Raw genomic sequence first — 23100 nt, forward strand, 5'->3', positions numbered from 1 at the left:
TGCTAAATGCTATGGTCTCAGGTTACAATTAAACATAGCTCTCCTGTGAGACCATTTCTTGTGGGGAGGAAAAAGAGGAGAAGGTGACATAAAGGATATGTTATGTACATGTACCAGCTCCTCATGATGACTGTAATCATTAGGTACTACAAATAAGTACTAATAAAACTTTATTTAATGAATGGGATTAAATACATTTATAAAACAGCTTTTATAAAACTGCAGCCCTTTTGCCTTCTATCTTCCACCATGGGAGGACATAACAGAAGGCTCTCATAAGATGCCAGCAGCTTGATCTTGGACTTCACAGCTTCTAAAATGGCAAGATAAAAATTTCTGTTTTAAAAATGAGATGGTTTCTGAATTTTTCCATGTCATTTTTCTCATCAATAGATCTGCCCATTGTTAAGCAATTTAACTGCTAATACTATGTAAGAGATGTTTAATATTAACCACACTCATGTGATAACAAGTAAAAAAGCATCTCTAAAAGGTAAAAAATGGACTGCAGTTTCCAATTCTCAAAGCAAAGAAGCAAAGATCCATGTAGTGTACTTAGATAAAGTACCAGTCAAGTCAGACGAGAATATATAAAAATGAAACCTAGGATACTTCTACATCAAGGGTACTGTATTACCAAAGCAATGAAAAAGTGAACATCAACAAATAATTGTATCATGAAAATGTGCTTAGACAGGAGTAGCTAAAGGTACAGACTGAAAACAGACCAAGTACATCTCATAGTAAAAAAAAAGAAAAGAAAAATAATAGAACACATAGAAGTTTACTACACATAAAAAATGCTGGGGCTGGAATCAAATCATTCATTCACTAAATTTTACTGAGTCCTTTCTGTGACAAAGGTGTCTAATACAGATAAGCATGAACTAAACGTTTTTTTGCCCTTCAGGAATTTGAAATAATTGAGGGGAAAACCTACCATTGTATAAAGGAGAAAATTAAAACTTTGTAACATGAAGAATAATAGAGTGCATATAGAGAAGGAAACTTATTTTTGATTGAAGGCATATGAACAAGCATTATTTAATAGGCAGATGGTGACTAGAAGAGAGAACATTTAAAAACAATAGTGTGACTGTTTCTAAAATTTTAGCATGTAGACTGTTTCTAAAAATGTATTTCCCTGGAACCTATTCCTGGTGGTTCTGATTGAGTAGACCTGGGATTAAAAAAAAAAAAGAAAGGAAAAGCAAAACAGACCTATTTGTCTAATAAATCCCACAGGTGGTTTTGATGCAGGAATTTCATCAACTGTATTTTGAGGAACACTGTGTTAGAGGGCAAAAACTACAAAGTGTATTTGAGAAATACTAAGCAAGACAAAATATTAAAGAAAGAGAGAACCCCTGGAGTTGTAAGGATTGCTTAAAATCTAATTACATAGCACCTCAAAATGAAGACACTGGTATTTACCTATGAAGAAATTTAAACTAAGTGAAAACAAACCATCCTAAGATGCTTGAATTTGTATATCATATAAATAATCTCTCCCTTTCTCATGTTGCACATTCCCTATGCTCACAAGCACATGCCACCACATATATGTATATACAGATCTATATATATTAATATGCATTCTGATAGGAAGCTTAAAATTGGAGGAAAAAACAACTACTCAGGAAGTTACATTTCATTAAGATTCTTGTTAATTATTAAGCCCAGAAAACATCAACAGGGAGAAGTTGGCATACCTGGCTTTTACAGAGAGCATCATCAATAGTCTGTCAGATTTAGTCTCATCATCCTAATGCACCCATGAAAAATAACACCAAGCATGTGGTTCCTCCTTTAAAAGCTCCATTGACATGAAGCATGATGAATGACATCAAGATTATACGGAAAACCAGAACTTCTATGGGTCCTTAATTTTCAAAATTGTTTCAAAATACACGTTGTTCAAAAAAGCTTGAGAGCTAAATGTGTCTGATTTGAGGTCGTGGAAAGAAAGAGAGAAAAAGGAACATTACTGGTCCATCAGTGGTCTCACAGTGGGTCCCAAAGAATTATTTCAGAAAACATCTGTAACAATTTCAATCAAACTATTGAGTACCAAGTTAAGATAAAAATTCCTCATCTACGACCAAAAGTAATCATCCCTTAGCCCTCTTACACCATGCTTACACCATGTCTCCTAAAAGTTGTGCAGAGTACAAAGTTGATTACTACTCAGCACAGCTTATCCATAAATTCTATGGCTTACAATAAACATTTAGAGTTAGGGAAAATCTTAAGAGAATTATGTAAATAACTAAAACCAGAGAATAAAATCGAGTAGACTATATAACCAAATTGGAATCAAACCAAAGCTTTTAAAGATATCATCCTTTCTAAGTTTTAAGTGGGGAAAGAGTGAAAGAGTATCTTAAGTGAGATCCCAAAAAGTCAACACAGCAAAGTATAATGTAATACAGCCTGGCTGATAAAGTAAATCATTTATTTCCATTTGAACTTCTCTTCAACATTTGCAGTATGAGGGAAGAAGAAAATAGACCATTATTGCTAGAAATGAGATGGGCAGCATAAGCCAAGGAGAAGACCAAAAGTTACACGATCTCAGAGCTCCGAGCACCTTGTAAAGGATTTCCTTCAGGCAAATGCTTGGAGAAGGAAACTAGGAATCCTGTGAAATAGAAAGCATCCCAAGAGGATCAAAATTCCATTTGAAAAGCAAAGCTGTACTAACTTCAGTGCTGGAAACTGTTAACTGAAAAAAAGAACATTCCAAACATTCTATGAAATTCCTTAAACCTTTGGCAAGCCTCACCAAACTCCAATAGTGACAATTTTTTCTCAAGGTTATCTCTTTCACTGAGTAATACTTGGACTAAGTGGTTTTCTCTTTTACATTTGCTATATCCTTTCTTGAGCAATGGGAAACTTAACCATTTCATACAGGAGAATATTTTCAAAGAAGCTGAAATAGTATGAAGTACTGCAGCCTAATTCTGACAAATGAGCTGCAAAAATAGTGTAACATGCCACTTGTCATGTGGCCATACAAATGAATCATCACTATTTCCATTAGACATTTTCACAGATTTCTCATAAAATTAAAAATCTGAAAAACCTGAAAATGTGAACTTTTGGTAAGGATAAGCAATTAACATTAACAGCTTTCTACCTCTGGAATTTCCAGATCCCCAAAATAACAGAACAGGAAATAAGATATTTGCTTCAACTCTATGGGGATTAAAAATGTAGAAATTTAACACTTTTGCAAAGAATACTTGATAAATGCCAGGTATAATTATTGTTTTGCTCATAACTTTTTTTTTTTTTTTTTAACTGTGGCAATGCTTTATCAAGGCAGGAAAAGAAACAGGCCATACAGAACAAGTTTGGGCCAAGTAATAGGAAAAGAAGTATACTGTACAGCATGAGAGTGGGCTACCGTAAAGAAGCATGAAAGTCTCTCATAACTGTCATTTTATTATACTCACATCCTTGCACAGCAACTCAACTTCATTTGACCTCTCCCACTGTTCTCCCATTTGAGAAATTTCACCACTGCATCTCTTCTGTTCTCTTCAGTGAAAATAAATTGTACCTCTAATCAAAACTGAAATCCATTCTTTTGTACTAGTCTTTAATTTATTCCCTCCTTGACTCAGAGATAGTCTTTATTTTGAATAATACTATACTCATTTATACAATAGCAATCACTATCACACATTCATAATTTCACTGAAGTTGGTCTTTAGATGCTAGTTAGTGTGATGTGATTGGTCAACAATCATCCTAAATCACAGCTGACCCTTACAATAGTCCCGAGTGCTGCACACATGTTCCATTTCTCAAGACATTTTAAATACTTTTTTTCTGAAAGTTTTGTGATTGAGTTTGAGTTCTTTTGATTAATCTTGGTGGTGGAACAATCAATAACTTGACAAATGTATATAGATCTCTATCTATAACTAGGCCAAATATACTAAGTATAAAGGGTGGTGAAGGCACTCAAGATAAGGAAGCTCTGTTCTTACTATGAAGAAATTTAGATAGCAATTTTAAAAATTTTCACATGTTTATTATAAAGAATATAACTGACAAGTGAAAGCTAACAATCCAGAGAATGAAAAGGTCACACAGAATTGGACAATAATGAAAGCTTCAAGACACAGAGGTGCTTGCAAACGGGTTTTGAAGGGCAGGCAGAATTTGTTAGGTTGGGTTTGCCAAATGATGAAGGGATGGCGCATTCTTGCAAGGAGAATGACAAAAGAATGTGAGGTATTTTTAAAGAATGATAGACCCACAGGTTTTTTTTTTCTTTTAAAAATCCCACTATCATACTATCCATTTTAAACCTAATGTCTTCTTTCTAATTCTTTGTTATAAATGTTTTCATATAATTTTTCTGAACTATCTCATTGTATGCACTTTTATCATACTTTCAATCAAAGGCAAATATTACCAGTTTCTCTGCACTCTGCAAATTGCTACAATTTCTTATTGCAAAGAAGTAAAATACACTTAACATATAATTGTATGACTAACAACAATTCCCATCATCATTCACTATTGTATTAATTTATTTAAAGTGTATATATTTAATGGTCTACCTAGCAGTTGTGATAAATTCTGAGGAAGAACTGATTCCAACTTGTAGGAACTCAAAGCTAAGCAGAAAAAACAGGATAAACAAAGAATGTGGTTAAATAACAAAGGACAGACTAAGAACCACCATGTAAGTCACTAAGGCAAAAATTAACTATAACATCAAATATTTAAAAGTCAAGATGATACTGCTATTCTTATGCATTGTAACACTTTCACAAAAAAGGGCTCTATTTAAACTATTGCATAAAATTTTGTGAAACTGTGAAGTACAGTAACAAAGGACAATAAAATTCAGCTTTTGAAGGAAATGTTAAAAAAAGTAGGGCATTACATAACATTAATAATTTGTATATGATCTTTGAGTCATTTAAAGGTATCAATTTCACTGAAATTAAAGTTAATACTCTCCCCATAAAAGCAATTCCATTCCTCAAATTAGTTAGGCCCTTCTAGATGTGCTAGCTTTGTTTCTCTGTACCGATTCACCTACAAATAGCAAGATCTAGACGGCAGATTCACTCTCCTTATTCATGAATAAAAAGTGGTAATAGCATCAAAAAAGGTGACACGCTTTAACATTTTCAAATTTATAAAATGTTTGTAAGTTGTCTAATTTTACATATAGATAGTTAAGCAATTTAATTGTATCTCAATGATAAATTTGTCAAGAATCTCAAAAAGTGGTAAGTAGAAGTGATTAATAAGTTAAAGTGGACTAAAAAAAGACCTTTGTCTTAGTTACTTTTTACTGGTCGCTGAGACAAAATACCTGAAGCCCAAAGTTGGAAAAGGAAAGGTTTATTTCTTACAGTTTTTGGAGGTTTCAGTCCACACTCAGTTGGCTCCAAGACAGGCGAGCATGGCTGGGCAACAGTTCATGGCAGCTGCAAACAGCAAGCCAGAACCAGCAAAGAGCAAGACACACCTTCTTCCTGCCATTACATCACATCCTGGCTCCACCCCTATGTGGGTGGAGCACTGACACCATCAATCCAAGCACTAGACAATGAACCAATCAGAAATACACAATGCAAACTCATGAGGCCAAGGGGACACAGCCATAAACCATGACAACCTTTAACTTCAGCTTAAGTGGTAAATTTTCCAAATACTATGAACAAAGCAACCAGAAACATGCACAGACAAATTACCACCAAACTACTTCACTTTGTTTTACACTGCAATAAAAAAACCTTAATTTACCATCATGAAAGACAGTAAAACATGCCACTCCCAAAACATGCCTCTCTGGCACAGGGATTGTTTTTAAGCCAGTAGAAAAACTTAAGGTGTGAGAATATAGCTCTGGCCTCCCTTCACATGCTCTGCCCTCTCTCTTTCCTATACCAGAAAGAGCGAACATCCTTATAGCCAGAGAAGAGGAATGAAACCTGAAAGAATTCCGTACAAACAGACCCTGTTAAAAAAACTGTTACCTCCTTAGATTCCCCATATATTTTAGTTACTTTTCAAAAATGCTTCCATTTGTTCAACCCAGCACAACACTTAGGTTTTGCCATCTCTCTGGGTCTAATTTTCCTATGAGGGCTGCTGTGTATATGTAAAATGTTTTTCTCCTTTTAAGCTGTCATGTCAATTTAATACTCTGCTCCATGTTGAGAGGATTTCAGCACACAGGAGAAATTCTGCCTGCTGTACACTCCCAAAATCTAGGTAGCTCCATGCAATGCTAATAAATGATTATTTAAAAATTGATAAAATTTTAAAAAGCTAAATTTATTCATATGGTAAAATGTTTGACATTTATGAAATTTGGTACATCAAATAAATGAGAATCGAATTTAAACCTGCAGAAAGGTTATCACTTTCAATGACTTTATAAGAAAATTTCATAATTTTATTAAGAATCATTCTTTATGCAAATAATGACAATCTTGTATAAAGACAAGATGGACACTGAAATGAATATACAGTTATCCTAAATGAAATGTTATTAATAAAACAGAAAAATGTAAATAATATACTACAGTTACTAGTGACATATAATGGGGAAAGATACCAGCAAAATACCAAAAATTACTATTTGTCTCTCCATATCTGTACACTAATTTGAAGAATTCCAAAGCCAGTAAAGGAAAAACAGTAGAGTTCCAAGAACAATGTTTTCCCAGTTGAAACTGCTGATCTGTGTGTGTACACCAGCATGCCACCTTTCCAGATTTAGAATGCTAGTGCAAATACCAATTTAAATGTTCTGTGAAAATAGCTAGTCTGTGTAATGTGAAAATCTGCAATTAGAAAAAAGTGCTTACTCCTACCACCTGTTATAACTTGCATGTACTTTAAGTTTTTCCTTAGAAATTTGTCCAAACATTAATCTTAAAATTAATTCATTGACACTTGGGTAAAAATATAAAAATTAATTGCCTTTTGATACTTCTCTAACATATTCCATATGAAAATACACTAGAGATTGGTTAACATAAATTCTTTATGTAAATAAAAGTAAGTAATTAAACACAGCAAATCTCAAAATCATACTAATTCTCTGAATATTAAAAGAGTACATTAATGATTTCTCAAATATAAATAATGACTTTCCTAAATATATAATTTAAATTTCTGGAATAAAATACATGTATTATGAATATGTGTTTATGAGGCTTATTAGTTTGAAAATGTGTCAATAAACTTTTTTTTTGGTCAATGAAGATGAAAAACAAGCATCTCATAGTAATGTGCAGTAAAAAAAAAGAATTACTTTAAAGCCGGTTTTTACCTGAAGGATAACACAGCAGCATCACAAGATCTTCTGACTTCAGATACAAAATTCCCTACATCTACCTTCTATGCTTAAAGAAAAATAAAGCATAAACCTTTACTGCAATGTCAAACTTAAAAACCTTCCATCTTATATCAAGGCCATACCTTTGTATCATATACTATACTATAAAATACATGCTGATAATATGTCTCTTGGAATAGTCTTTTACTTTTAAGGAGAAACATATATAAAAGGAAGATCAATGTGGGAGCATATGTGTAAGCATTTATATCAAGTAATAAACTGGGCAAAATTAATTTACAGTCTTAGAAGCCAGGACTATGATTATCTTTGGAGTAATAAGAAAAGCACAGGAGGGTTTCTGTCATATCTCAAAAAGTGCTGGTAATACTGTTTTTGAATATGGTTACTGGTCAAATCAATGTGTGTCCTTGATGGAAATCTACCAATCTCCTACTTGTCCCTTTTCTATGTATCTGCCTTCCACAAGACAGTCAAAATGTTATGTAAGAGTGAGTTAGAAACACCCCACCGCACCCCATTCTCTCCCCAATTCTAGTTAGGGAGAGTTTTTCCTTTGGCTCAGAGACACTGGACATAGTAAAAAACAAAAAACATTGTTCTGAAAACAGGGAAATTTAATGCAATTCAAAAGTCTACATGTGAAAATTCCAGCTCTCTTCCCTATTTAGTTCCGTGAATCCTGGCATACACTGCCCAGGTACAAGATCAAAGGATTCTTCTCAAGTAAAAGCATCACCAGGGCGGAGGATTTAACTCAGTGGCATATAAGCTCCTGCATGGCAAGCATGAGGTCATGAGTTTGAACCCTGGTAGTATGCCAAAAATATATTTCTACAAAGCGTCTTTGGATATTTACTTATTCCATAAACATTGGCTTTTTGGGAGCATCATATCTCTTCTTTATGTAGCAATAAATACTTAAATCTATTTTAGGTTTTAATTTTTAATTACAGTGCTCAGTTTAGCAGCATGTATATGCTAAACTGTGAATTTTTATAAAATACACAAGCAGAAAAATATACAAAATAATGATCATCTGAGTATCCATTTCCCTTTTTAAATGTTAACGTTTTGTGCTACATTTGCCTAAATGTTTTTTTAAAATACAAATACATAACATATAGCTGAGACCTTCTTTAAATTATGCTCTAATTCCACCCCTCTAAAACTCTCTAGAAGATAACCACTAATCAGAATTTAGCATTCAATGTGCCCATAAACTTCATCCCTAAAAAGGGAGCATTAATTTGGATGACTTCTAGTTCCCCGCTGTATTCTGAAACAGCAGGATCCTATAGTATGATGGAAAGCTCTTGTTCTGTAACGGAAGTGCAGAAGTCTACTTCGTGAAATACACAAAATGATTTAAAACTAACTTCAAATCACAAAACAGACTGAGTAATGATATATTAACACCTTTAACAAAACAAAACCAAAAATACAAACCAAAAGTAAAACAAAAAACTTTATTGTAGAAATTCCTGTATAAATATTCATATCAATATTGAGAGCATATAAAAATCTAAATCTAAGAATCTGCTGTATATATTTTCACAGCACTTATCAGATATAGGGAACATGAAGGAACTGCTTGATCACCACATCCTTACTGGAGTCTCTCCTGCCTATGTGATTAACTCACTTCAGCAAATTGTTCTGGTTGTCACTGTATTTTTCTGAGCCAGGCAATATAAAATATCCTTTTAAAAATGTGCATTTCCAAAAAAAAAATGTGCATTTCCAGTTTTACTTAAGAATGTCTTTAATAATTCAGTAATGTTATTTTTATAGTATCTCAATTCTTTAGTGTACATCTTTCTAATTTTTTTGGTAAGAACATTGGAATTCCTGTATAGTATTTGTGGTGAATACTAAAGTATGATGGTAATCTCAAAGCAAACACTTGTACAATGATTTTGTTACCAACAGTTGAGCTAGTAAGAAATATAGGTAGGTAGGTAGACAGGGATATAGGCTCTCGAGGAAGCCGATACAGAGGACCAAACGTCTTGTGACCTTAGAGGAGACACCTCATGCAGTGGGCCAGATCTCAAGACAGAGGGCAACCACACCCTAAGTATAAACATTAGGGATTAGGTATGGATTACCCTGAGAAGCCAAGAGTTACCATCCCAACCCCTTATAGGAAGAGTCCCTTCTCCTAAGAATGCCCACTTACTATGTGACTCCATTTCCCCATTTGTTTCTAATTTGGTCAATTCTATCTGAAAAATTAGTCTGATTGGTTGATCATAGTTTTATACCATCTCATGCCCATCTGCTCTGCGAGTTCCCAGTTTTCCTTATTTTAGACCCGATTCACCTCATGGTTGTACTCCTGAAAAATCCCTAGAAAAGAGAGAATATTTGGCGTCCACTGGGGACCCCTTCTGTCTATCTCTCAGAAATAAGTTTTTTTTTTCTTTCAATAAATATTTCTTCTCCTAACCTTCGCTGTTCCTAAAATTTATTCTTTGATTTTAGAGAACACGAAGTCATATTGGACATATAGTAGGTTGGGAATTTCATTTCCCTGTATCAATTTGAATTGTAAGCTACAGTCATCATTATCATTCCATTCTATGGAATATTATTTTTACTTGAAAGAACAACTGACAAACTACCATTACTCACACTTGAAAGTCTAGCAGATATTTTCTCAAAAATGAATGAGATGGTAGCTTTAGGAAAAACAACCGATGATATGTACTAGCAAGGATAACCCACAAGCTTTCAAATGAAAATTAAAAATCTGGAAAATTTATTGCTACTGAAAGCCCAACAACTTTCCAATACTTAAGATAAGTTTTTAGGTAAGATCCATAGTGATAATAATAAAGGTAACTTCTTCAAGTTGCATAATGAAATGTGTTAACATCTGAAACACTTGTATTACACAATGAACCAGTATTGTCCCAGTAGCCAATACTTAATCCAGTAAAATGGTACATGGGTAAGATTCATTCAAAGTGCAATAAAGCCCAGTGGATCTTGAAAAATTCAAATAATTCACTGATATATCCCCTAACATTTGAAATGATCACTTGTTTAATACTGGGTAAGTATCAAATAAGAATAAAATCATCTGAAAAGACAATTAAGATACTCTGTTTTCCAATTATATACACAAATGTTATAATGAGCAATTTTGGAAGTATTCTTTCCAGAAATTAAAAACCATACACACACATCCCAAAGGTTATATACTCTAATTAGATCAGTCATTCTTAAAAAAGGATTATCCATTATTTGATTAAAATAGTTATACTTTTATATTTATAGTCTCATAAATTTTCAACAAATATCACACACCTGCAATCTCAGCACTTGGTAAGCTGAGGCAGGAGGACTGCTGCCAGTTCAAGGCCAGCCTGGGCTATATAGTGAATTCAAACTACATAGAAAAACCCTGTCCTCCTCCCCCCACAATCTGCCCTGTTAAGAAATATTGAAAATCATTAATTTCTAAGAGGTTAGTCTGAGGAAAAGTTTAGAATGGGACTTGTGTGCTCACTAATAAATAAAGCCCTATTAGCATGACCTCTGAGACAAGAAGTTTGCCATAGCTTTTTTAGTCAGCATAGTTAAGAACTAGCAATCAGAAGCTGGCTTTCTACCCCTTTCAAATGATCCACACACTTTTACAGGCTTACCTTTGCAGTTCATTGAGCCCTCTGGCAGCTGGAAGGCTGGGATTTTGCCTTATGAAGTTTTGTTTTAAGTTGAGATGGGTGAGGTCTTGGCTGTAGAACAGGTTGGCAGGCAGATGTTCCAGGCTACAACATGAGAGGTCCACTGAACTAATGCGTTGGGAAGCAACCTAGAGGGGAAGAAAATTGCAGCTTGATTTTAACATCATCCACTTATTCTATCACTATTTTCTATGAATAGATAAAAGATAATCCCATCTGGGAACACTGATATCCTATGCCAGTAGGCTATTAGTCCACATATAAACTATGAGATTATTTACTCAGCACATAACTGAGCAAAGTGCTACAAATGCAGAAAAAGTGCCCCTGATGGAAAGTGCTTAGAATGATCCAGCATACACAGTGGGTTCCCTGGGGCACACATTATCCTATTAGATTTAGTGATATCACCAATTTCCTCTGAAGTAGGGGTTATATTGGTGATCATTTCCATAGTTAAAGAGAATTCAGAGCTAACTAATACAAGAATTTAGAGTAAATGCAAATTTGGGAGCAGATCTAAATTAAACTCCCTAGTTATAAAACCCCTACTATATATTGATATAAAACAGCACAAATAAAGTGAAAGGATTATAGCCCGGATGGAACACTGCAGCCGGTAAAGCCTCAGGCAGAACCAAGGAGCTTCATAATCCCCACCCCTAGGAATTTACCTCTGCTGCCAAAAGAATACCAATGGGCTACCTGTGCATCCCTAATGCCCCCTCAGGCTCCACCCCCAACCTAAGCTACATGTATGCCTCCACTCCACGAGTCCCACAGAGAGATCGCTGACCCAGGGGGGAGATGCCATACCTCAGGGGCTTGGGGTCTCTCCCCACATTCTTGAAATAAAGGTCATTTATATTTCATACTTCTTATCTTTTCAGCCACCACCCCCACAATTCTATCATAAAGTAGTATCAATAGATTTGTACATTTTAATAATTAACCATCCTGTATCATGTAATTAGATTGTATTAGATGCCTGATATAAACTTCACAGATTGTCACTCCACAAAGTTTCAGTGAGCTGCTTATAAGTTCACTGTGGTTTGCTTCATTATAGCTAAATATTTATCCAGAAATTTAATGGCTTCCTGCTTAAATAACTACCACAGCCAGGATCCTAGGGGCTACAGTTCAACTTGCATATTGGACACCAAAAATGCACCATCAAATCTGTATTTCTCAAATGGTCTCTCCAATATTCTAGGTAGTGTAGTGCTAGTGTATAGTAAAAGCACCCAGCCCACTTCCACACATCATGACTCTCCTTACAAAGAGTGGAACAACAGTTCTAAGCCTTACAATGAGTCTGTATCCATGCCAAATTTTCTTGGTGCCAAAAAAGATTCAAAAGTACATTTGCATAAAATATGTTCTCTGATAATTGAGGTTAGAAAGAAATAGTACACACATGAAAGCCAAAAGATATTGATGTAAACTAGATGTGGTGGCATTTACCTGTAATCCCAGCACTCAGGAGGCTGAGGCAAGAGGATTGCTATAAAGTTCAAGGCCAGCCCTGACTCCATAGCAAGATCCTGTCTCAAAAGAAGGTAGGGGGCCTGGGGATATAGCTCAGCAGTATGACACCTGCCTGGCAAGTGCAAGGTTCTAATTCCTAGTTCCAAATAAACAAACAAGGAAACTACCAAACAAACAAGAAAGCCAAAAAACAAAGGATAGAGGTATGTGAAAATCCCAGGTGAGGCTCATCTTTAATGATTTTAGAGAAGTAGTTTGAGTTTGCATTTCAGCAATTTCAACTTGCCTTGAATTTTCATCATTAAATAAGAAAAAATTCCAAGCAAGGGCAAATTAACTAAAAGAGGTGAAAAAAGCCAGAATTTTGCCAGGCCTAAAAGGTAGGTGAGGAAATAAGGTGAAAGTTTTGCTAATTGGTGAAATCATTCATGAAAACACAGAGCTGACCATTTAATTATGTGTCAGACCTTGTATATCCTGAGGCACAGTAGAAAACAAGACAAACACTGACTGCTATGAATGAATAGACAGCAACAGAGAAGAAACTACATGGTAACAATAATAGAATATCTGAGAGGAGAGGGCACCACAGAACAGGATCTGAGGATCAGGGCCAGCTTCCTCAAGGATATAACTTGCAAGCCCAACCTTGAAGATCAAGTAGAAATCTATATTTTTTGGATGCTACATATGTGCTTAAAGGAAAGGGGTGGGGGGGAAACAGCAACAAAAAAAGTAAAAAAAAAGTCCACACATGTTATCCTGAGTGGAACTGCAAAGCATCCTGACCCTGCAGTGAAGTCACGAGCTCTGGGCTTGAGTAATTCTAGTGCTCCATCTGCTAAAGCCAGGCTGATCCAATAGGTGCTGGCATGGAACCCAATCTGGTTAATAAGAGGCCTCTGGGATTTGTACCGTATATTCTGAAGCCAGGCAACAAACATAACTTGCCATATAGAGCTTCAGTAAAATGAACAAACTAGTCTGTATTTAACAATCTACACTGATTTACCAAAAAAAAAAAAGCAAGCTTCAGCCTGCCACATACAGTATCCTTTCTAAGGAACACAAACACACAACTTCATATATTATGTGTGAATAGTAATGCAGTAAAGTTATAAACTGAAGACTGATCATATACCAAATAATGACAATGACTGCTCTACACAGGACGAAAAGGAAATAGAAACAGAAAAGATTTTGAGTTGACTGCTAATGTTTACTTTAAAATGAACAACAAAAGATAGGAAGCAATTATATCAATACGTTAACTAGGGAGGTCAGCACCCTGGGAATAATTCTTCCTCCTGTAACCAGAACACTCCCTTATGCCCTTTGTAATGGGCAAATGATGACCTCCACAGAATACATATCCACATTCTCAACCCTGCAATCTGTGATATTTACCTTGTATGACACAAGAATGAAATTAACTTCATATACCAAAAGATGTGATTAAGTTAAAGATATTAGCTGATGTGCTTATCCTGGATTATCCATTTGGGCCCTAAATACTAATCCCATGTGTCATTATATCAGAGGGGAGCAGAGGACTTTAAAGCAGGTTAGGAAAAGGTGATGTGACCACTGAACCAGCAACTAATGATGCACCTCCAAGTCTAAGAATAGTTGGAGCCATTAGAAACTGGAGGAGGAGAGGACCACAGTAGATTATTCTCCATAACATTTGGAGGAAGAAATGACTTTCTGATACCCTAATTTGGGGCCTATGGCCTCCAGAATGGTGAAGAAATAAATTTCTGTTCTTTGAAGCCACTAGGATTTTTTTTAAAAATTTGGTGCAGCAGCCCCAAGAAGTTAATACTATTTTTAAAATTTTTTCCATACTAATTTTCATTTCTACTTACTCATGTATACTGAATATCAGGTGGCAGTTATTGTTCTAGGTAATCACTTAATGTACTTCAATAACAAAATGAAGATCCTTGGCCCCATCAAACTTACCTCACAAATAGAATTGTTAAAAACTGGTACATACTACAGGGGGCAAAGAGCACAGAAAGGAATTCAGGATTGCTGCAAAGATAGTTTTATCAGTCGGGTTTTCCGTTGCCGGAACACAATCACTGATACAACTTCAAGAAGGAAAGATTGATGTATCTCATTACTTCAAAGGAATTTAGCACATGGTCAGCTGGTTCCATGGTAGAAACATTTTTGTAGAAGGGTGTGGTGGAACAAAACTGCTTACTTCAAGGCAACCAGGAAGCAGAGTAGAGGAACTGTGCTGAAGAATGCTTGAAGGAATAGACATACACCTCAAGGCCACATTTCCATGACCTACTCAGACACACCCAGAAGTGTGAACCACCAACCCCTACAGCAGATGCCAAACATCAACCTTCATCTCCCTGCAAAACCAGTTCTAAAGGCTTCTAAATCACATGGTCAAGTACAGTCGTTAACCTTTCCAATCTCCTCCTGCAAACCAGTTCTAAAGGCTTCTAAATCACATGGTCAAGTACAGTCGTTTTAATAACCCCACTTCTCTGGTACAACTTTTTTGTATTATATTTCTCATTGCTGGACAGGTATAAGTTGGCTCATAAGTTTAGGGGATTTAGTCCACAGTCACCTGTTTTGTTTTTTGTTTTTTGGTTTTTTTTTTTGGTCTTTTTCCTTTTTATCGGTACTGGGGATCAAACTCAAGACTGCCTGCTTGCAAGGCAGGTGCCTATGCCACTGAGCTAAATCCCCAGCCCCAAGTCATCTGGTTTTAAGGCAGGAACATCATGGCAAAAGGCAAAAGGTAAAGCTGGTTACTACATGGAAGTAGGGAAGCAGAGAATGAAAATAGAGCCAGAGAGGTAGGGGTAAGGGACAAGACACAAACCCCAAGGCCATACCTAAGTGGCCCACCCAGTCACACCCAGAAAAGTACTCCAATAATCCCAGGGGCAGGCCCCAAAACTAAACAAATTGACAATCCAACCTAATTACATCCATGATGTAATTTTAATTAGGTTGGTCAAAGTGAGCCTTATTGAAAAGTTCATACCCTAACAAGAAAAAATTACCTGAAACAATTCTGACAATGTGGTCAGAAAGGAAAGGAGGTAGGACCAGTAGCATATCCTATGAGGCTCTGGCTTTTAACGTGAATAAAACCAGAAGCATGCAGAAGTTATACGAAGTATTATATGTTCAAACATACCACGTAACTTCTTGATTTTTGTCTCTGTCCTTAAAGTGTATCTCCACAAGAGCAAAGATTTCTTTCTTTTGTTCATTGATGTAGTCCTATCATTAGCACTGGTGCAACCCTCAGGATATTTTTCTGGAAGAAGGGACACCAGACTGCTTTATAATTCCTTAATTTCTCAGCAGTTTGCTTTTGATCTAGCCATTGCACTCTCAACCAGAGACAACACTGAAGAGAAAATTTTAACTAAACCATCACACTAAATACTTCCTTTGGACAAGTAAGAGAAAATGATTAAACATCAAGCTGCATTTGCTCCTTTCCTCATTCTGAACCTCAAGCTGTTACTGATGGAAGCAGGAAACCATGCTACCAAGACTACAATCATGGCAGGAGGTGGGGGGAATAGGAACATGAACTCATAAAGGCCACCACAAGGGGTGTTTCTGCCCAGTCCCCTGCCCTAGCACCAGAAGGGGAGATGTAAGCGCTTCCACCAACTAAGTACATATGGACTCCACTACCAGCACAGCAAAGCACTCTCTTGCTGGAAGGTTTGCAGGTTCTCCAATTAGAAAACCATCAATGAGGCTATTCAAAGAAGCTATGGTTTACCTACACAGCAGCTATTAAAATTAAGATCCTTCTCAAAATAATACAAACCTGCATAAATAATAAATATTAATAAGAAACCAACTGCAATATACCTCAGAGCAAGCAGTGCTTATTATCCTAGCTTTTTATTTTTCCCAAGCAGTACAACAATGGTAACAGCCAATATTTAAAAAGCACTACCTTATGACAGTCAATCTTCCAGGAGCTAATGATATAATATTTGATTTAATCTTTACCACAAGTCACAGTAGTGAGGACTTACTCCCATTTCAAAAATGAAGGTTAAACTGAGGCAGAGTACACCCAAGGCCACATGGCTAAATGGGATTTATGTGAACACCTATACTATTAATTCTATGCCCTCAGGCCCTGGGATGCAGTTCAGATCTCAACCAAAAGAGCTCCTCTAATTCATGCACAATGATAATTTAATAGTACAAATAAAGTGGCCCCTAGAAGAAGCTTAAGCTTTAAGAATTAAGACAAATTGATAGTCAGTCCTCTACTAGAGAAGCAGAAAGGATCATCTGTGAACTAAACAGACATTGCAAAAAAGGGTAAAACTCTATGGGGCCATCATTCATTGAAGTGATGGGCTCTGCTCATTGCAATCTCACTTGTCTAAATGGGCAACAGTGATGTGCCCTAGAGAATATCTATTCAAACTTTAAAAGGTTACAAAAATCTGCAAAGAAAGTGAAGAAACTGGCACACACAGAAAATGCCTCTAATCTTTTCTTGGAAGGGAACTTTTAAAAAGTTATACAACTGAAATATAAAATCCTTTTGTCAAAAGACACTGTACTTTTGATATATCCACCACCATTAAGACAGTGGAAGACAGAAAATTAAGGCCCAGGGACACACTTAAGAGTATACAGCGTTGGGGCTGGAGATTTAGCTCAGCGGTATAAGTGCCTGCCTTGCAAGCAGGCAGTCATGAGTTCAATTCCTGGTACTGATAAAAAGGAAAAAGACAAAAAAAATATCTATATATCTATCTATATATATATATATATATATATAGATATATAGATATATATACACACACAGTGTATGTAGTATTAAGGATAGTTTTGTTACTTAGTGCTGGTAGTTATACAGCGTTAGACAATCCACTTCATCGATCTGCCCTTTAGTTTCCTCATCTCAAAAGTAGAACAGCATGTGCTTGATCAATTCAACAAGTTACTATACCAGTAATACTTTTTTATCATTTAAAAAAAAATCATAAGAGGACTGTAGATCCAACATACTCAACTCAACACTCACAGTTAATAAGGAATACCAATTTATAAAACAGACTATGGTGGGTAGGGGGCTACTCTTGCCACCTTGAGCAGTTATACAGATAAAGTGCAATCAAACAAATACCATCAAGGGACCTATGGACAGATTCAGGTTTTAAAACATTTCAACATACTCATGGCTCAGAAAATTAGTTGTAGCCTGTATTAAAAAGAATAACAATTTTAAGGCTGATAATTAAATGGAACTTTTTCTTCTTCATGAATCTAATTACTCTGGGAGTTTTATTAACATGTACTTAGGTTTGCATTAACAACTTCTTAGGTCGCCTTCTTTTTCAAAATGACCTGTAAAAACGGTTTCACTGAGCCCTCAAAAAATTTCCCCTAAATAACAACACAGGTTAAAAATTTTAAATGGACAAAACTTGCAGATTACCTAATGGGCTTTCACACATTTTCTGTTCAGCTTTTCATATTTGTTAAATTGTTTCTTTCCCTACTCTTAGGAGACTTAATGTTCTCCAAAAGCTGTATTTCTAAACCAGTACATTGTTTCTATGCCTAAAGATCTACAGCACACTCTCAAAAACGGTCTTCCACGCTTGCAATAGTACTGCATTCTACTGATGGCTCATTTAATGGATGACTTTCTTTTGTAGGCAAGGCAAAGTTTCAGTAACATCCATGGGATGTTGTGCTCTTTCAATGTTTACTAAAGTTATGTTTATCCTTTTTATGCACACATTATATTCAAAATTAAGTAAAATGACTCTGAAAGGCTTGGTCAAAGCAGCTGAAATTAGCATAAATAATTTTGCCTGTCTAGAGTAAAAGATTGCTATAAATTGACACGAGTCATTAATTGCTCTGGCTCAGCCCTCAAAGGCTTTGGAAACCATGCCTCTGGCTAAATGGACAGTCTCTGAGACGTTCACTGGACTTCTGTAAACAATTCTTGACTCAAATAAGCTACTTTTAATTCTCATCCCCCATCATCAAATGCTTTTAGGAAGGCATAAAAAGGGAGAATATAAATTTAGAATACATTGTATTAGTCTTTATTAGCTAACATTGTAAATTTATTTCAGTTTCATTCTTATCAATATAAATTTTTCTATTTTAATAAAAATTTTTATTTTCATTACTCTATAACATGCAATTATTCCAAAAAATGCCTTAGCTTGACTCCAAACCTTTTTTCATAATGATATCTCATTTTTTCATTATTTTATAAAATCTGTTTAAGAACAGATATAGAAAACTTTCCTATAAAATTATAATTCACAGAATAATTTCCTAATAAACATACATTAACATGTACATTAAACACTAAACCTGCATTAAACATTAAATTTTCCAGTTAGTAAATTCTACCCAGAGTTTCATTATCTTAACCTTTCTTTTCTTTAAAATGTTAAATGGCCTAACCTGGTATAGCACATCTGTAATCTCAGCAAAGAGGCTGAGGTCAGAGGATCACTGAGTTCAAGGTCACCCTGGGTTACACAAACAAGTTCAAGGTCAGCCTAAACTGTATGGCGAGACCCTGTTTCAAAACAAGGTTAGATAATGAGACAAAAACTATAAGAAATAAAATATGCAAATTACATTTCATAGAAGTATTGAAATGGCAAATCAATAGAGATAAAGAACAGGAGAATCAAGAAAGGCTGTCAATAACAATAATAGAGATGGGTCATGAGAGCAAGAGAACTGCAGGGACACAGTCTAAGAAATCTGCCTAGGCATTCCTGCCTGTCCTTGCTAGAGGAGCACAGGGGATGGGAACAAAGAGCTGGCATTCTCATGCTAATTTGAGCGAATCATTCAATATACATTTTTCATTTGCCCTTTATGAACCAGATAGTAAACTTTGTACTGAGGTAGTATTTTTCTTGAGATGCAGTCTGTCTTCAAAGGCTTAGCCTTTTAGGAACATAGACATCTAAACTGTACTTCAGGAGTGTCTATACAAGGGTTCACACCCAAAGCAAATAACACAAACTGCAGAGGTCCATGCCAACAGTACCATTACCAACAAGGAGTCGCTTCTACCAACAAAATGTGTCACGTATTCATACACATTTCTGCTGTATTTGTCCAGTGAGCTTGCTGTAGCCTGAACTGGAAATGTGGACCTGACACTTCCTTCATTCCTGAGTTAGAAGCAAATCAAAGAGTCAGAGGAGACTAATGAATGAACAGTATCAATCTAATAGTTATCTCCAATCCACACACATAAACTCCATTGTGTTTTGCAGTAACAACAGAAAAACAGAGCTCAGCCTGGGTGGAGATCAAATCTGAACTCAGAATGCCTTCTCACTTCCTTATTGACAAAATATGTGCAAGCAATGTCATGAGACAGAGAATGTTTCTGAAAATCATGGTAGCATTTCCCAAAAGGTGGCACCTCCTTTACAAGGAAGCAACCAGAAAAAAATTATATGCTAAGTTTTGATATCTATCTATTTATCTTAACTATTAGAAATAAGCTACTTATTTTATATTTAGAGTGGAAAAAATGTGTAAGATCCAAGTCTAACATACAAACTAGTTTATTTAATACAGAGTTCACAGATTATTTTCTAGTTATTCTACTGTTTTCTGTTTTCCCAATTACAAATAAGACCATAGATAGAAAAATTTAATCCTTCAGGATACTTGATGAAAATTCAATGTACTGGGTTAAAGAAATATTGGTGATTCCCAAGATAAGTAAAAGTATGTAACAGAAAGTAAACTTTTAAGGATATTTATATTTAAGTTTGTCTAAACTCTCAAAGGATTTAACTATGAAATATAGCATGACCTGATACACAGATCTTGTTAATTATATACATGAAGGACCTGGTATGTCAACATTTGAGCAGTTTTCAAAGTACTACTCCCTCAACACTAAAAAGATTTTAATCTGTTTTAAGCGACTCAGAAGCCATCTCCAGTTCCTAAATATGTCTTGTTCATCATGTAAGATGCTCAAATGTCCTCTAGTAGCATTCTTTGGTCAACTGCTTGATAACCACCTTCGTGTTATACAAGTAGGCAGTCTGGATTATGTTTACAACTCTGTTTGTGAAACACCTGGTATTTTCAGTTGTTATTTGAATGTTGGTTTGCTTTTAGTCCCTTCAGACCACTGTAAAACACTAGAAAATTAAATGAAAACAGTAAAGCAACAGAACTTTATGGTACAAAGTGGTAGAACATTTCATATTCAGTTCTCTTATTTTCTTTCTTTCTTTCTTTCTTTTTTTTTTTTTTTTTGGTCTTTTTCCTTTTATTGGTACCAGGGATCAAACTCATGACTGCCTGCTTGCTAGGCAGGCACTTTATGCCACTGAGCTAAATTCCCAGCCCCAAGTTCTCTTATTTTCAAACTGGAGATAATACCTCAAAAGACATTAGCCTTTGTTATGAAACTTGTAGAACTGTTATTAGCATTTACCTCACAGAGCTACTAGAAGTGTTTGCCACACACTAAAATTTACTGAAATATTAGTTACTATTATTTATATTACTTCCATTATAGCATCAAATCTAGCATGCTAAACAATTTTATTATTAACAAAATATAGCTAGTAATAAGTAGAAGGAGAAAAATCAAAGTAAAACAGTAAAATCTTTTATTTTAACCTCATAATAATTAATTTTCTTCGGACATAAAGTCTAAGGAAGGAAAAAGACACCACAGGATTTGTTTTTCTCTGATGACATCTAACATATTATCAACAAAGAAAGAGCACCCAGCAGAGAAGCTAAAGCATCTGAGAACCAAGTGATCGATGGAATTGGAAAAATTCCAGAAGCAAAAATCTCTTCTGTAACAATATATTAACTAAGACTTCGGAAATGATAGTCACTACCAAAAAACAAAACAAACCAAATCAACACACCCACTAGGGATTAACAGTGAGTGAAGAAACAGGATGGGAGTGGCATAGTATAAAGACATCTTTCAACTATTTTTACTAACAGTTTTATGTGTAACAAAACCAAAATAATACAACTCAAAATATTTCATCTTCAGCCAAAATTCAGCGTAGAATTTCTAAGTTCCTCTAAACTAATATTATATTTGTAGTAAGGATTCTATAACACGAATTTCTATGTAATACAGCCATAACTATATTAGAAAGTTAATTTTGCATTTGGGAACCTTCCACCAAATTTCTACAAGAAAATAAAACAGAACAAGCACGAAGCCAGCTAAATGGCCTGCACTCAGCACTTTATTTAGCTTCTATTCCTGTCTCTTTTCACACTGTTCAGATATCTGTGGCACGACTACATCTTTACATTTTATGCAGTCTTTATACATACTTCATCATGTGTTGAGATACTTCCCTTTCATGATGGACTCTTATTTATTCTTCCAGACTTGCCTGTATCATCTCCTTTATAATCTTCCTTCTTAGTCTTAGTGTTTCTGAATATCTCATATACCAAATTGCCACCTTTCCTCACACTGTCACTAAAGAATCGGAATAAGAGTAATCTCAAGATATGGGCACATTTTTTAACTGAAGAATTTATCACATAGACCCTATATTTCACTTCAGATTCTACTACACACTTCCTTCTTAGTTAAAGGGCTCCTGATTCTTTGAAGAATGGGTATAAAATATGAAGTGATTAACAGCAGCACTCAGGAGGCTAAGGCAGGAGGATTGCCTGGTTACAAAGTGAGTTCCAGGCATAGTAAACCTTTGTCTCAAAGACAATCAATCAATCAATCAATCAATCAATAAGATAAAATAACAAAATATAACATAAAGGTTTCCACAAAAGCCCCGGACTAGTCAGTGGTCTGGTACTGAGAATAGTTTCTTACCATAAAAGCCCAGTTTTGACAACCTGCAGCACAATCCCTAAAGGACAAGTAACTGATCGTGCTTACAAAAGGTAGCAGATTCCCTAAACAAAACTTCCAATCAAAAAGTAAAAAATATATATATACAAAATGGTAAGACATACTAAAGGGTCCCTTGCAACTACCTCTGAATCCATCTATTTCAATCCTATTACATTAGAATGACTTGACTCAAATGATTAGTGAAGTATGCTTTGGGTTAAGTCTAGGCAGTAAAACATTATTCTTAAACACATGAAAACAAAGGTTCAACAGTGATTCTCCATATATTTTATTATTTCTTAAATGGTAGTATTTATTCATCATTTCTTGTGATCTTTCATTCAGCATGAAATGTGGCCTGACATTTACAGTAGTAACAATGGTAAACAGTGGTGGCAAATCTAGGGCACTCATGTTATTGTGCTTTTAAGACAAAAGATGTCAACGTGACCTCAGCATTGAGGTTTAACTGCAATATAGGCACAGATTGTGACAAATATTTGGATTGCAGCTTGGCACATAGTCTCTAAGAGGTTCGCCATCACTCACCTGGAATTTACACACTATGGCTAACATTAAGAGTTACACAGCATAAAAGATAACATCAACTGCCAGCAAGTGTGACTGCTACTGACCAACACAAAATGACACACAGACAAGCTAATGACCCTGAGTTTCTGGGCTGA

At 35.3% G+C, this 23100-nt stretch overlaps 1 protein-coding gene across 1 annotated transcript in view; it reads right to left on the reverse strand.

Annotated features, from left to right (window-relative positions):
- Positions 1–23100, reverse strand: part of Phlpp1 (PH domain and leucine rich repeat protein phosphatase 1) — a 231293-nt gene that overhangs the window by 80349 nt on the left and 127844 nt on the right. The window contains exon 4 of the mRNA XM_013157076.2: positions 11002–11168. Coding sequence (XP_013012530.2) covers positions 11002–11168 — 167 coding nt within the window. The remainder of the gene's footprint in view (positions 1–11001; positions 11169–23100) is intronic.

The sequence above is a fragment of the Cavia porcellus genome, unplaced genomic scaffold (genome assembly GCF_034190915.1).
Source record: "Cavia porcellus strain 051 isolate PalLab524CR breed Dunkin Hartley unplaced genomic scaffold, mCavPor4.1 scaffold_20, whole genome shotgun sequence".
NCBI lineage: Eukaryota > Metazoa > Chordata > Mammalia > Rodentia > Caviidae > Cavia > Cavia porcellus.